The sequence below is a fragment of the Nannospalax galili genome, unplaced genomic scaffold (genome assembly GCF_000622305.1).
Source record: "Nannospalax galili isolate Female #2095 unplaced genomic scaffold, S.galili_v1.0 scaffold388, whole genome shotgun sequence".
NCBI lineage: Eukaryota > Metazoa > Chordata > Mammalia > Rodentia > Spalacidae > Nannospalax > Nannospalax galili.
The window spans coordinates 2,110,807-2,126,965 of record NW_008360304.1 but is presented as its reverse complement, the minus strand read 5'-3'; the positions used below and the strand labels follow the sequence as shown (position 1 = coordinate 2,126,965).

Below are 16,159 nucleotides of genomic sequence, written 5' to 3'. Positions count from 1 at the left end.
TATTTTTTCTCTGTGATTTTGACATGTGAATTTCTTTTGTGTGTTCTTTAAATTCAGTGAATTCTTTTATCATATTCATCATTGTTCTTTTGAGTTCCATGTCCTGCATTGTCTCTAGGGGATTCTCATTGTACTCCTCTAGAGGACTATTGGTATTTCCTGGGGATATGTTATTTTGGTTTTTCACATTACTATTTTTTCTCTGCGATTTTGACATGTGGATTTCTTTTGTAGTTTCTGATTCTTGTGTGAGACTCAAGCCTTCAAGTTTAGGTCTGCTTTTCTTGTGAACTTTATGTGTCTTTGTGGTTTACTTTTTGGGCACAAAAAGCTGGTTTGTCTAAGCTTCCGGTTCTCTCCCTTGATTTTATATTGGAATGACCAGATTGCTTTTGTCTTCAGGCATTCTCACAGATGCCCAAGTCAGATGAGGATCAGATGTTCTCAGCATTTCTCCTAAGGTCTGGATCCCTCCAGGAAAGATTTTGGCCTCAGGAATTTGGGTGTTGGACTGGCCTGGGAGCTGGGCCCCGGATAGATGGTGGTCTAGGGCAGCTGTTGGCCATGCCACCCAGAGATACAAAGGCAAATGGGGGCAGGAAGCGGCCCCAAGGGCTCCTGGGGACTGCACTGAGGAGTTGGGTTGTTCTGGATGCAAGGAATCAGGAAGGGGAAAGGTCAGTCCCCATGTCACACAAAGAGACTGGCGATTGGTGCAGGGCCAGGGAAGTAGAAGGAGGTAAAGGTGGGGCCAGGCCCAGAGGTAGCGCTCCTGGGGACCCGAGAAGGCACAGAGTTGGGCTGGATGCAAAGGATCAGGAAGCAGTTGTGTTTCCCCGGGTGTCTGGGGCGCCAAGACAAGGAATGGGACAGGACCCAGGCTAGGAGGAGAGACTGGTAGGGGAGATGGGAGGGTGAATGAGGCTGGGGGAGTCAAGGCTTGGAGGGCAGGATGTACTTACCTCAGAGAGAGGCCTGCACGTCAGAGAGAGGCTTGCGGGTCCTGCAGGCCCAAGGAGGCAGCTATTATTATTTTGTTGTTGTTGTTGTTGTTGTTGTTTTGTTTGTTTGTCTTTTTAATGCATGTATTGCCTCCATGTAGGTAAGTGCACCCATGTCATCCAATGCTCACGGAGGGTGGAAGAGGCTGTTGGATACCCTGGAACTGGAGGTACAGACAGTCTTCTGCAAGAACAACCAGTGTTCTTAACTGCTGAGCCATCTCTCCAACCCTAGAATGCTTTTTTTAAAAGTCAAATTAATACATGTGTTATAATTCATCAAGACTTCTATAAGTATGTTGTAGTAAAACATCACTGACTCTAGTTTCCTTTCTCTTTTATTTCTTACCCCCCCCCCAAAAAAAAGCTCTTTTAAAATGGCACATAGGGAGCTGGAGAGATGATGTAGCAATTTAGAGCACTGGCTGTTTTGCACAGGACCCAGGTTTGGATCCCAGCACCCACATGGCAGCTAACAACCATTTATAACTCCAGTTCTAGGGGGTCTGAGGCCCTCTAGCTATCCTCCTTGGGCATTGCATGAGTGGACTTACATACAAGCTATACACTCATACACATAAAATGAAAATAATAGATAAAATGGCACACAGGCTAGGAAGAAAGCTGTTGGTAAAGTGCTTGCCTTCCAAATATGAGAAACTGAACCCCAGAACTCATGTAAAAAAACCTTGATATGGTAGCACTTACTTCTTTTTTTTTTAATAATTTATTGGGAATTTCATACATGCTTATAAGGTGTTTTGATCAAATCCATGCCCACTCCCTCCCCTCCAACTCCTCCCATATCTCCCCATCACTTTTTTCCTGATAACTTCATATACTTTTTCTTCTTCTTTAATTTTTTTTATGGTGCTTTTGGCTACTCTAACATTCCCCCTTCTGAAGAGGTAACCCTAAAATCTTTTTAAGGATTAGATAAAAGCTCCCAAATATTTTTGACATTTTTGGCCTTTGGAACAGAGTAGGTTGCTAAGAGGCCCAAGGACATTTTGACTTTTAGCCAAGAAACTGGCTACTTTTCTTTGGGGTCTTTTTACCCTAACTGCCTAGCCAATTCCTACCTCCTATTCTTATCACACCATCCTCTGAAGAGGTTTCCCAAATTGCCAATAGGGAATCAAGACGCAGACCACTCTGGTTTCTTCGATTCTGAGCAGGGACGCGGGGTGAGGCAATTGGAGTACCCCTTCAGCGGGTCTATCTAACAGACTCCCAAATTGCATAACTCTTATTTCTAGGAGGAAAAGAAAGTCTTTGAATCATGAATAGGAGATGTGAAGGAGAAGTAAAGGCAAGAGTAATTAGCATTACAAGTTCTAGACAGGGGACTACAGAAAGGTCAGAACAGGGCAATTTTCAAATGTTCATATGAGAGTCCATTGGAATTTCTTGACAAGGGCTTCCAAAAGCATCCCTCTATTGGGTTTTTCCTCATTTTTCTTTTGTCTTCCAAGGCTGGACTCTAGAGTGATGGATTCAGGATTTGCTTTCAGGTATTTTGATAACTGTTGGAGTGGTTAGAAACAGTGTCAGTGCCCTCTCAAAGGCTTCTAGATAGGGGGAGAAAACAAATTTATCCATCATTTTAGAACAGCAGCAGGTTGTCTCCCTTAGCTACAGGTGGGAACTACAGTATTGCAGACCAAGATTTGAAGTCTTACATCTGAACAGCACTTTTTGATTAGGAGCAAAATCAATGGGAAATAATTGTCTAAGTAACCTTTTATATGACTTAAGCCTAATGTCTGGGAAGTGTAATCGCTCGAACTTAAAGAAATATACTGATTACTTTACTCTTTGGTTATACTTTCCTTTTGGGTATTTAAGACCATACAGTTAGCCCAAATAAATTAATTTATTTTTCACTTAAGGTCATTTGAGGATCTGTTCAGACATGGGCTTGCGGGGAGCTCCTGGCTTCTTTCTTTTACCAGTTCCATCTATGTGAAGATAAGTCAAAGCTTGACCATGTCTGGCTTCACTTAGAAGTATGAATGAGATGTTTCCTCTGAGTTGACCCTCCTCTTTGTAGACTGGACACTGGTTCAGGTCCATCTCATGGGGTCTCCATGGCCTCCCTGAACAAGAGGACAGGTGACTCACCACAGTTACAGGACATTTTGAAAGGTGTCCCATAGTCCCCTGGAACTTAGGCGACCTTGAAAGGCAAGGGGCAAAAACTGTCCTTCAGGTCTCTCTGACCATATTAGTATAGACCTCAAACTATGGCTGTTAAACATCCAATAAGGTGCGCTCCACCAGTCTGGTACTTTTAATTATCATGGGTAGCACTTCTAACCCCAGCTCTAGGGAGGCAGAGATCTCTGCCTAGGTGGTTCTCTGGGGCTCACTTTCCAGTCAGCCTATTTGGCATGCTCCAGGTGAGTGACAGACCCTGTCTCAAAAAACAAGGTGGACTGCTCCCTAGAAATACAACTTATGGTAGTCCTCTGACCTCTACATACATATACACAAGTGTGTATACATTTGCACAAACATGAAAACTCACAAAAATAATGTAATTAAATGCCACTCTGTTCTAAAGTTACATAATTTTTTAAAGTTGGGTATGATAAACTTCAAATTCTACTTCATATATTTAAATCTTTTAAAACAGTATTTAAAAATTTTTATTTTATGTGCGTGCATGTGTGTGTATGTGGAGATCAAAGAATAGCTTATGGGAGTTGGTACTCTACTTTCACTATGTGGGTTCTGAGCCATCTCACCCCACATTTAAATCTTGATACTGGGTTTTCAGCCAAGGTTATATTTCTTTTAACAAATACTAGGTTTGCAAAAATAATCTTAATGTGGGTCATGTATATGATCATAGTAACATTTACTTCTGTCCAGATTTTCATCCATGCAAACATCTTGATTATTTTCAGAGAATACTTACCAGTGTATCATTTAAACCTTCCCTAAACCTTTCATATGATAGGAAATACAAACTAGTCAAGGGTAGTATTACTGAGCAGAAAGATTGGTTTTAGAAACAGAAGGTAGGCATCTGGATTATATAATTTAATAGCCAAATTACCAACATAGTTTTTTATATCTAGGTTGGGTATAATATTCCCAACCCATTTACACATGTTATTTACAAAGGTCAAATGAAATATATCAGAGCACTCTATGATTGTAAGATATGGCAAATTCTTAGTTTTATACATTGAAAATAATCAAATTCATGCAAACATTACATAGCTCTGAATGTTTTTGATTTTTCTCCCTCCTTCTGTCCTCTGTAGTTTCTCTTAAATTTTGTTTTAATAAGTCAGCCATGTCTAAACTATGTATCTTGTACAATAGAATACTACTTGAATTTGCCCTTTGTGGGTAACTACTCCCCAATCAACATTAACAAATTGTGGAAAGTTTTATTGATGGACTTTCATCAATAGGTCACCACCATGATCTTCAGTGTGGACATGCTTTTTGTGAACTGTGCTTGTTAGTAACTGAAGAATATGACACAATTAAGTGTCCTGATTGTGAGGTAAGTCTTCTAATTTTAAAAAACATTTTATTGTTTTTATTTTATCTGTATGAGTATGTTGACTGCATGTAAGTGCACCCATGTCTTGCAATGCCTGTGGAGGTCAAAAGAGGGTGTTGGATTACTCTGGAGTTACAGATAGTTGTTAACTTCCATGTGGGTGCTGGGAATTGAACCCAGGTCCTCTGCAAGAGCAGCCAGTGCTCTTAACCACTGAGCCATCTCTCCAGTCCCAGTTTCTAGTTTTTTTTTAATACTGAAGATAGCCTAATGTTATAGATTTTTTAAAAATTAGACAAACCATTTCTAATCAGAAACTAAAAACTTGCATTCTGGATGTGTAGTCTCTAAGTAAAGAAGCCTAACAAAAGATAAAACTTTCCACAAACCAGGGAGATGGCTCAGCAGATAAAGGTGCTTTTGGGGCAAGCCTGAGGACCTGAGTTCAGATCCCCAGAACCCATGTAAAAGCCAAACATAGTTTGTCCTCTGATCTCTACTTTCATGCTATGACATGTGTGTACTTTCACATACAAACATGTACACACATGTATAAGAAGTAAATTTTTTTTGGTCTTTTTTGAGACAGGGTCTCCCTGTAGCCCCAGCTGGCCTAGAGAACTCGCTATATAGACCAGGCTGGCCTTGAAGTAAATGTTTTAAAAAGAACACCTTCCAATTTTTCAAATTCTTCACAATGGTGGAAAACAGAGGATTAAGGATAGATATTGCACACATATTTTGACTTTTTGTAAAAGTTGGCTGGAAATTACCTCTTTTTATTTATTTCACTGAAGTATATGCTTTTAAAATAAGCCCATTTTAATATTTTTATTGATACTTCAGAATTTCATACAGTGTATTTTTATCACCCTCCTCCATCTCTTCTCAGATCTACCCCCATCTCCCTACCCCTCTCACTTCATGTCGTCTGTTATTGTTTTTAAGGCCTGTGGAATCTAATTTGTGTTTCCCAAATGCTCTCGGGTGTGGGTCCATCGCCTGAAGCCTGGTCAATGGACCTGGTATCATACCTTTAAGAAACTGACTCTTGCTTTCCCAACAACTATCAGTTGTAAATAGTTCCTCAGCTGGGGCTGATTTCTGTGCTCAATTTCTTTGGTTGTGAGCTCTACAGCCACACCTCCTTCATTTTCAAGGTTGAAGAAGAGGATGATACAGAGCATGTGCTGGTTTTGAACATGCTCCACCTGACCAAGGGTGCCAAGGACGAATATAATGTTGTGGAAGTTGAGACCCAGAATCATGACAACCAGGAGATTGCAGTTCTTGCCCTCCTGCTCTTCTACACTGATACCATACAAGCACATTTTGAATTCTCCTTTTCCCTTAATCTTTATTTATTTAGTCTGTTCATTCATTCATTCATTCATTCATTCATTCATTTATTTGGTCTTTTTGAGACAGGGTCTCCCTGTAGCCCCAGTTGTCCTAGAACTCACTATGTAGACCAGGCTAGTCTTGAACTCAGAGATCTGCCTGCCTCTGCCTTCCGAGTACTGGGATTAAAGGCATGCACCATACCAAGGATTTAAATTTCCTGTCTTTGAAATTACACTTTTTTTCCATCTTAATTGCGTTTCCTCAAGAAAGAAAATGGAATTGAGCAATGTATCCTCCTATTGATACAATTGAAATAAACTGGAATGTATTTTTTCAGGAGCAAGAAGACAAGTTATCCTGGGGGAATAGAAAAGTAAATACTAACAAAGTATATTTTACTTTAGGATCCCAGCACTTGGGAGGCAGAGGCAGGTGGATCTCTGTGAGTTGGAGGCCATCCTGATCTACACAGCAAGTTCCAGGCCAGCTGGGGCTACAGGGAGACCCTGTCTCAAAAAGACCAAAAAAAAAAATTCTGTAAATTCTTAATATTCCACTGGAGAGATGGATTGGATTTGTATGCATTGTTTTCCATGGCTGTGTAGCAGACAACTAATATGGAGGTGTTAAGACATAGACGCAGTTCTCATTTGTCAGCCTCACCTGAACTTCTTCATTTGTGAGATGGAAATCATACCTGCTTGGTTTTATATCTAGGATTATAAGAATCACATCTGAATGGTGTAAAAGTACTCTATAAGCTTCCAAGTTATAAACATAACCTTTTATTATTTAGGTATAGATTTCTTTCTTCTAGAATAAGTGTAGTAACTATATATACTGTAATTTGTGAAAGTTTTAATTATAACAGAAGCATTTACTGGTTTTTGTCTTTTTTGAAATTACAAGTTATACCCTTTATTGTGGAAAATTCCTGTACACTTTCCTCTTTTTAACATGGGGTTCTTCAGATATGGCAAGTTACCCATGTAAAGACAAGAGCTCTTGTCTTTACTGTTCTAAAGTTTTAAAAAAGTTAAAAATAACCTTTTGGTGTTTTCTTCTCTTTGGCAAGTGATACTTGTGTTGTTCTTAAGATTTTGGATAATATCACAATATTCAGATCCAAATCTACTTTGGATCATTTTGATTAGTTTTATTCTTACTTTGGAGATATGTAAAATGTCCCATTATTTCTTCTGTACCCAGTAACTGATTATATTCAGATTCTTGAGATTTACTGGCTAATCTCTATTTAAAAGTCTTTCAAGAACCTTGCTGAAATTGTTGGCCACTCCTTTTAAAGTTGGGATTTTTATTGCTACCAAATATTTACTTAGAATAATGTATACAAAAATGGAAGAATTTAGTCTAAATTAGTGAAAATCTGAGTTTAAGAAATGTACTTTGTTGCTTTGGAATGATATGGGTGCTCTAAAACTTGAGAATTTAATAGCTGTATTCACAAATGATTTATTGCTATAATTTAACATCAAAGTCTTAAGCAATGCTGTTTACTTCAAATACAACCCCAAAACTATTCCATTCACAATTAATATGTATTCCTTTGTTCTTCTGCGTTTGGGTGAATGTGGATTTGTATTTATTTTTCCTGGTTGGTTTTTTAAATAATATCCCTCTCTACTTTTGATTGATACTACTTATTTATAATTAATAACCACCATGATTATATACAGCAACATGGTAGATTTTGTTCTGGGATAAGATTGTACAGATACTACTCTAGAGATATTGGCATTTTCTTGATCTTTTAGACAGCTTCCAAAATATATTGGTCTAGGAAGAAAAGATAAGTCTTCTAATTAATAGATAATTAGGTAGAACCAATATTGTGAAAATGACCATCTTAACAAAACCAGTTTATAGATTCAATGCAATCCCAATCAAAAATTCATATGACATTCTTCACAGAGCTTGACAAAATCATCCTAAAATTCATGTGGAATCACAAAAGATCCCAGATAGCCAAAACAATCTTGGGCAAAAAAGAACAATGGTGGAGGATCACTGTACCAGATCTGATTATATTACAGAGCTATAGTCATAAAAACAGCATGGTATTGGCACAAAAACAGATGTGTAGATCAATGGAATACAATAGAAGACCCAAGTATGAGTTCATATACTTCACCCACCTAATATTTGACAAAGGTGCAAAGAATACACAATGGAGGAAAGACAGCATCTTCAATAAATGATGCTGGCAAAACTAGATCTCCACCTGCAGAAAAATGAAAGTTGACCCTTATCTTTCACCCTGCACAAAAGTCAACTCCAAATGGGTCCAAGACTTCAATATAAAACCTGAAACTCAGAAACTGCTAGAAGACAACATAGGCAGCACCCTCCAAAATACAAGCATAAGAAAGGACTTTCTAAATTAGACACCAGCTGCTCAGGCACTAAGGTCAACAATCAGTAAGTGGGACCTCATTAAATTACAAAGTCTGTACAGCAAAAGAAACAACCAAGGAAGGAAAGAGGAAACCCACTGAGTGGGAGCAACATACTCAAAGCAACATACTCAATGGAGCTGTACTCAGCAGATACATATCTGACAGAAGATTAATATCCAGAATATACAAAGAACTCAAGAAAGAAAGAAAGAAAGAAAGAAAGAAAGAAGGAAGGAAGGAAGGAAGGAAGGAAGGAAGGAAGGAAGGAAGGAAGGAAGGAAGGAAAGAAAGAAAGAAAGAAAGAAAGGAAAATAAACGACCCAATAAAAAGATGGGTGATAGATCTAAACGGAGAATTCTCACACTAAGAAATAAAAATGGCTAAGAAGAACCTTAAAAAATGTTCAGCATCCTTAGTAATTAGATAAATGCATATAAAAACCTGTTTCCCCAGTCAGATTGGCAAAGATCATGAGAACGAAAGACTCCAAATGCTGGAGAGGATGTGGAGAAAGAGGAATGCTCATTCACTGCTGGTGGGAATGCAAACTCGTGCAACCACTATGGAAAGCAGTGTGGAGAACCCTCAAAAAACTGAAAATGAACCTACTATATGATCCAGTGATACCACTCTTTGACACGTATTCAAAGACTCATCATACTGTAGAGATACCTGTACATCCATGTTTGGTGCTGCTCTCTTCACAACAGCTAAGAAATGGAAACAACCTAAGTGTCCCTCAAAAGACAAATGGTTAATGAAAATGTGGTGCATATACTCAATGGAGCTCTACTCAGTAGTAAGAAAAGATAAAATTATGAAATTTACAGGTGAATGAATGGAATTAAGAGAGTGTTATACTAAGTGAGGTAACACAAACGCAGAAAAGCAAGTGATGTATGTTCTCCCTCATTTGTGGATTGTAGTACCAATCCTTTATATGTGACTAAATTTTGATATAACACCAGGAGCCAGGTAAAGGGAGAGGATACATGGCCATAAAGGAAAAGAAACAACCTGAAAAAGGGGACAGTAAGGAACAGATATTACCTGAGGGAGTTGGAGAAACCGTGAGTAATCGGCAGAGAGGAGATGAGGGTAGGACATGCAAGGGTTCATCGGGTGAGAGAAGGAGGGAAGTCAGGAGAAGAAAGATGGCAGGAGTTGGGAGGTATTGGGTGGAGGGTAGGGATCATGGAGGCGCTGTGACTAGGGAAGGAGGGAGGAAGGAAGCTGGATGGGAGAAAAAAGAGTGGAGATGAGTGAGTCTCAGGGGGCCTAGGAATCCTAGAGGGAAAAGTGATACCCTATGAGAAATGCACGTAGAGTGTCTGAACATTAATTCATATTAGAGCTGTTTTGGCAGGGAATGCAGTGCCAAATAGAAGAGACCTCCCTTAGAGTGACAAGCATGCCATACAGCACTCATCAAAGAAGGTTCTTTTTGTATCAGATGGAGGCTACTCTAGAGTTGCACATCTGGTCAGGCTCAGAGAACATAACGTCTGGGAGATGCCCAGTACTAGGTAACACATCTGCAACTGAATCTCTTCAAAGGCCTGTGGAACATAGCTGAATAAGGGGTAGAGAGGGCCAGCGCACCCCTCAACTCTCACCAGTGAGGCTCCCTTGTATATCAGAGTGCGATGCACACAGAAGGCCACATCTGGCCAACTTTTAGAGAATAAGAGACTGTAGAATGTAGGATGGGACTCCTATACAGAACCTCACCCATGCATGGCTCAGGGACCGTTGCAGAAGAGGAGGCAGAAAGATTGTAAGAGCCAGGGCTGGTTCATGATTACAGGGAGGTGAAGGCTTCCAAGCCACTGGAGGCTTGCTCATGTGAGCCTGTGGCAGCAGTGGTGTTGAGTGTGGGACCCATGTCCATTCAATGAAACAAGGGCCCAAAGGGGAGGTGAAAAATAGGTGGTGGGCCAGCACTAGGTTGAGAGCTATTTGAGACTGATTGCTGCTGGGTGAGGGAAAGTATGACTTACATACAACCACTGGATGGGCTGACTAGACTCCATTGGTTGCATTTACATTGAAGGACACTTGGGTATAAACACCTGAATGAATAGGACTTGGCATGTATGGCAGAGTGCATAGGGTTTGGTGGACAGATGGGCGAGGCATGGATGGGGGTTCTAGATTTGAGTGGGAAATGTATGAAATTTTAAAAGCTCACTAAAATTAAGAAAGAAAAAAATAGGTGATTAGAATCATTACTATATAAATATTAGAATGTAAATTAGAAGAAATCAAAGATAATTTATCATCTTGGATGGTAAATTCTTATTAGATATGTCATTCGAATCAGATACCAAAGAAGAGACGTGTTAGAATTGACCCATGTTTGGAAACCAATGGAGAAGAAAAAAAAAAGACATAATAGTAGATGGGGACTGTTAAGGAAGAGGAAAGAGACCAGGAGGATGGAGGATAGGACGTATAATGGAGCAGGAGTTGAATATGATCAAAATACATAATATACACATATGAAAATGTCACAGTAAAACCCATTACTTTGTATAATTAATATACCGCACTAATAAAATTTAATCACACTTTTTTCACGTATAAGTAATAAAAACAAAAGTATCATAAATAGAATTTAATGACAATATACAGGGAGCAGGGAAAGAAACCTTTATTATGTGCATTTTAAGAATCTTTACAGTTTTAACTGATGTCTTATGTCATTGTACTTATATTTTCTCATACTTTTCTGGAAGAAATGTCCTATATCAAGTCTGCTTATAGTAGTAACATTAATCTCTTACTGTGAAATGCTAAGCTAAAGGAATGTCACCTAGAGATGCAATTCAACCAGAAATTAAGAGTTTTAGCTCCCAATTTGGGAGATATGCTTAAAAATATCTTTCAGTTCAATGTGATTTGCTAAAAACCCATCTTACTTAAAACCTTAGAAGAACATACTGTTCGGTACTAAAGATGAGTATTTCACAATAATGAGAAATAGTAACATTTAGTAGTCCACCTTATCTCAGTAACATTGACCAATTCTTGTGAAAATTTCCTACATTAATGGATATGTAACAAATCTTTGTATATAAGTGTTATAATTTTCTTAGCCAATCCCAGTTTTTCACAATTCCTCAAATACATTCCCACTTTTTAAAAAAATCCTTTCAGCAAGCTTGTAATTGCTAGCTCCAAAAGAAATTCATGTTTGAATTGTCATGTTCATTTAATGTTTGGCAATTTGACGGGGAAGAGGTATCCTGCTGTTTAACTGCAATTCACTAGGAATGAAATTCATTACCAGTGAGACTGAGTAACTTTCCATACATGTGGCTTACCAGTTTTTCTGCTTTAAGGATCTTTTTATAAAAAATATTTTTATTATTTTCATTTTATATTTACAAGTGTATTGCCTGCATGTATGTAAATGCACCTGTGTCATGCAAAGCCACGGAGTTAGAAAAGGGCTTCAGATTCCCCTGAAACTGGAGTTAAGGACGGTTCGTAGCCACCATGTGGGTGCTGGGAATTGAATCTGGGTCCTCTGCAAGAGCAGTCAGTGCTCTTAACCACTGAGCCATCTCTCCAGCCCCTGCTTTAAGGATCTTTAACAGATCCTATGCATATTTTTCTTTTAAAGTATCCTTTTCCTTAGCTGTAAGTCTACTTTATGCAGTAGAGTTAACACTTTGTCCTGTGTATTTTCTCCCAGTCTCTCAATTTTTACTTTTGCTACATATAGCCATCCAGAAATGTTTTCAACTTCATGAGTTCTAGGATTTTTTTAAAGCAGACCTTCTAACTTCTAAGTCATAAAATATATCTTTTTAGTACTTGTATCATGTTATTAAAAAAGCATGTATTTAGGGCCAGAGAAGTGGCTCAGCAGGTTAAAGCATTTGTTACAGAAGTCTAAGGGCCTGAGCAACCCCCAGAACCCACAATGGAAAGTGAGAACCAGCTCTTCAAAAGTTGTTCTCTGACCTCCAACATACGTGCCTGCACTTTCACACACATACAACAATAATAAATAAAATATTTAAATTTACTTTGTAAAAATTTCTAAAATTTTTATTTTTATTTTACATATATGAGTGTTATGCCTGCATGTATGTAAGTGCACCCATGTTGTGCAGTGCCCTTGGAGGACAGAAGAGGACATTGGTCCCCTGGACCTGGAGTTGCAGACTTTGTGTTGAGGGTGCTATCATTAGAACCTGGGTCTTGTGCAAGAACAGCCAGTGCTCTTAACCACTGAACCATCTCTCCGACCCATAAATATTTTTTAAGCATATATTTAGGAAAGACAGTAGATGACAGTCAGGCACAATTGACCAGAGTCTCCAGGCAATAATTAGAGAAAGCTAAAAACTGCTATCAGAAAAACACAGTAAACAATTGGGGAAAAGGTCCTATTCCAGGCAGCAGCAGCAATAGCAGAAAGGAAAGGTGGGAAATCCTGTCTTTTGGTATTTGACACTGGAACCAACAGAGCAAAACCAAGATGCCATTTCAAAAAGGCTTCTGCTATTGTGGTACTCCAACAGCCTGAGATCCTTAGTGACACACTATCAGGAAATGGGGACCAAGCGTCATGAGACTGTAAGCTGAAAACTAACAAACAGAATATTGGGAAACTGCAGAAAAGAAACATTGAATCAGATATACGTAGCATTGAGTAAGCTGAAAACCTAGTGGGAACCAAAATATACACTAGATATTTTTTTCTTTTTTGGTATATTTTTATTGAATTTTTGTGTATTTCATACACAACTTCTTAATCATCTTTATACCCCCTTCCCCATCAGCACCCTCCCATAGCCCCCCCTCCCCCACTGGATTTCATATATTTGGTCATTTATGTTAAGGCCTATCGAATCAAGTTAGTGTCCCCAGACATCCCTCAGTGCACATTCATTTACTGGGGTCTAGTCAGAAAAGCTGATCTTCTTGAAGGGAGTGACACTAGAGCTTTTATATAAACTCAAGCAGTGTGTAGGACATTGGCAATAACTACACAAAGTCAGGACCAGCATTCACAACAAAACCCTGAAGGAGTTTTCAGAAGTTTCATCAGATCTGAGACACTTCCTGAGAAGCACTGCCCATACACCAGGACATCCAGTATCCAAAGGAAAACTCTGGAGAGCGGGACCACCTATCACAAAGGAACTCCCAATGACAAGACAGCATTTCAGGAGCTGGAGAGAGAATATGAGAGAGTCCAGATAATCTTGGGAGGCAGAGAAAGGCAGATCTTTGTGAGTTCGAGGCCAGCCTGGTCTACATAGCAAGTTCCAGGACAGCTGGGGCTACAAGGAGACCCTGTCTCAAAAAGGCAAAAAAAAAAAAAAAAAAAAAAAAAAAAAAGCCAACAATCAAGTAGTTTTCATATATCTCCACCCAGTACCCTCTCCCTCTACATCTGTTCTGTGTTTGTTTGAAATCCAGTGTCATTTTAGCAGACCACCTGGGCCTCACTCTGTTCTTTCCTATATTGCTTTTCCCCCCTCTACTTGCTTACTCTTTTCTTTTACTTTTTTCTCTCCGAAAAAACATCTGGCCTGGTATGCAGGGTCTCTGTGCTTCGGCATCTTAAGAAATAATACTGTTCTCGGGTTGGAGAGATGGCTCAGAGGTTAAGAACACCGACTGTTCCAGCACCCATATGGCAACTGTCTGTAACTCCAGTTCCAGGGGATCAGACAGCCTCTTCTGTCCTCAGCAGGCATTGCACAACATGGGCGCACTTACCTACATGCAAGCAATGCAAGAATACACATAAAGTAAAAAGAATAAATAAATATTTTTTTAAAAATACTGTTCTGTGTTATTTGATAGCGTATCCTCTCTTTCTTTACCTTTAGCCAAAATTCCCTCACCACCCCCTGCCTTCTCTCCCCTAAGTTTCTCCCTTCTGTTTACATTTCCCTTATTCTACTTTTTCTCTGTCATCAGCACTAATTACTAGTCTTATTATCCTTTTTCTTCTTTCTCTTTCCACTGATCCTCCAATAACTAATAGTACACACAGTATTATCAGTGTACTTTTACTCCTTAAAATTATTAGCTCTCAAAGGGTGATTGTTTTACTGTTTCTCAGTTTTTATACTGAGTTTACCCCCGGATAGTAACTGTTGTTGCAAACAGAATTCTCACAGGGGAAGACTGATGATAGGATCCATCATCAGTTAGACTACCCTCAACACTAGTCTACAGAGGAAAATGACAACTTGGCTTGGCACTACCACAACCTAGTCCTTCCTAAATACTGTAGACACTTTCACTTTCACTGAAAGAAGGTAACCTAAAATGATTCAACTGACAATTCAACTCCTTGTTTTTTTGGTTGGTTCGTTGGTTTTTTGTTTTGTTTTGTTTTGGGTTTTTTGTTTTTGTTTTTTTGTTTTGTTTTTCTTGGGGGGGGGGTGCCACCAAAATAATTTATTATGGGAACAAGGGAAGCCAGGTCAGATGGGGAAGTGCTGGAATGTGAGGAATCTGCACTCTTGTATTCAGGAGCCAGAGCAGTAGGGTAATGCCTGAGGGTGCCCACAGAGGGCTCAGAACTGCTCAGAGTTGCAGGGTGAGGACTGCAGCAGAGCAGAGGGCCAGCAGGTTGGCCTCTGTCAGTAGAACTGCATCTTCCCAGGAGCCTGAAACATCACTGACCTCTGGTTCTAGCTTCTCCTCTCCTCAGTAGACTTGTCATAACTAGGGAACAGGGCCAGCCAAACTGTTTAGACATTGTCAAGGATTGGAAATCTAGGGGACAGGGTGTAATGTAGGAAAGTGCCCCCAGTGGGGGTTGTTATGAACACTCAGAAACTTCAGAGCATTCCTACAGGCATACCTTGTAGACAGAACAACACAGACTGAATAGGATGGGTTTGGAGGGAACAAGAGTCAGTGTAACTCTTAATGTGCAAGTTCCAACCCAAAAACACAAGTAGGGGACTGGAGAGATGGCTCAGCAGTTGACAGCTCTGGCTGCTCTTGCAGAGGAACTGGGTTGGGTTCCCAGCACCCACATGGTGGCTAACAACCATCTGTAGTTCCAGTTCCAGGGGATCTGACGCCCTCTTCTGACCTCCATGGGCATTGTACAACATGGGTGCACTTACATACATGCAGGCAGTACACCCACACACATAACAGAAGTAATTTTTTTTTTTGGTCTTTTTGAGACAGGGTCTCCCTGTAGCCCCAGCTGTCCTGGAACTCACTATGTAGACCAGGCTGGCCTTGAACTCACAGAGATCTGCCTGCCTCTGCCTCCTGAGTGCTGGGATTAAAGGCATGCACCACCATGCCCAGCCATAATAATAAGTAATTAAAAAAAAAAAAAAAAAAAGGGGCTGGAGAGGTGACTCATCAGTTAAGACCACTGACTGCTCTTGCAGAGGGTTCGATTCCCAGCACCCACATGGCAGCTATGAACCGTCCTTAACTCCAGTTCCAGGGGAATCCGAAGTGTTCTTCTGACCAGCATCGCACTCAACATACATGCAGACAATACACTCATACACATAAAATAGTAAAAATATTTTTTAAAAACACAACATGAAAAACCAAGACAACATGTTTCCTTCAGAATCTACCAGTCCCATAATAATGAGGGGGACTTAGGTGAAATTTCAAAGAATGATGACAAGTATGCTCAAAGAAATTAAAGAGAACACTAATAAACTCCTCAGTGAATCCCCAAAGAATACAAACATGACTGAAACGAAGTCAGTGTAGGATATGAAAATGGAATTCAAAAAAGTGATGGGAATACTGAAGGAAAACCCAAACTGAAATGATGCTGGAAATAAAAAATTCAGTGTCATCTAAAACACTCAAAGCCCTCACCAATACAGTAGATTAGAGAATATGAGGACTT

At 39.6% G+C, this 16,159-nt stretch overlaps 1 protein-coding gene across 1 annotated transcript in view; it reads left to right on the top strand.

The window, feature by feature from the left end:
- The window catches only part of Rnf17 (ring finger protein 17), a 211,144-nt gene that overhangs the window by 9,919 nt on the left and 185,066 nt on the right, over positions 1–16,159 (top strand). Inside the window, exon 2 of the mRNA XM_008824356.1 lies at positions 4,430–4,524. Within this exon, the coding sequence (XP_008822578.1) occupies positions 4,430–4,524 (95 nt within the window). The remainder of the gene's footprint in view (positions 1–4,429; positions 4,525–16,159) is intronic.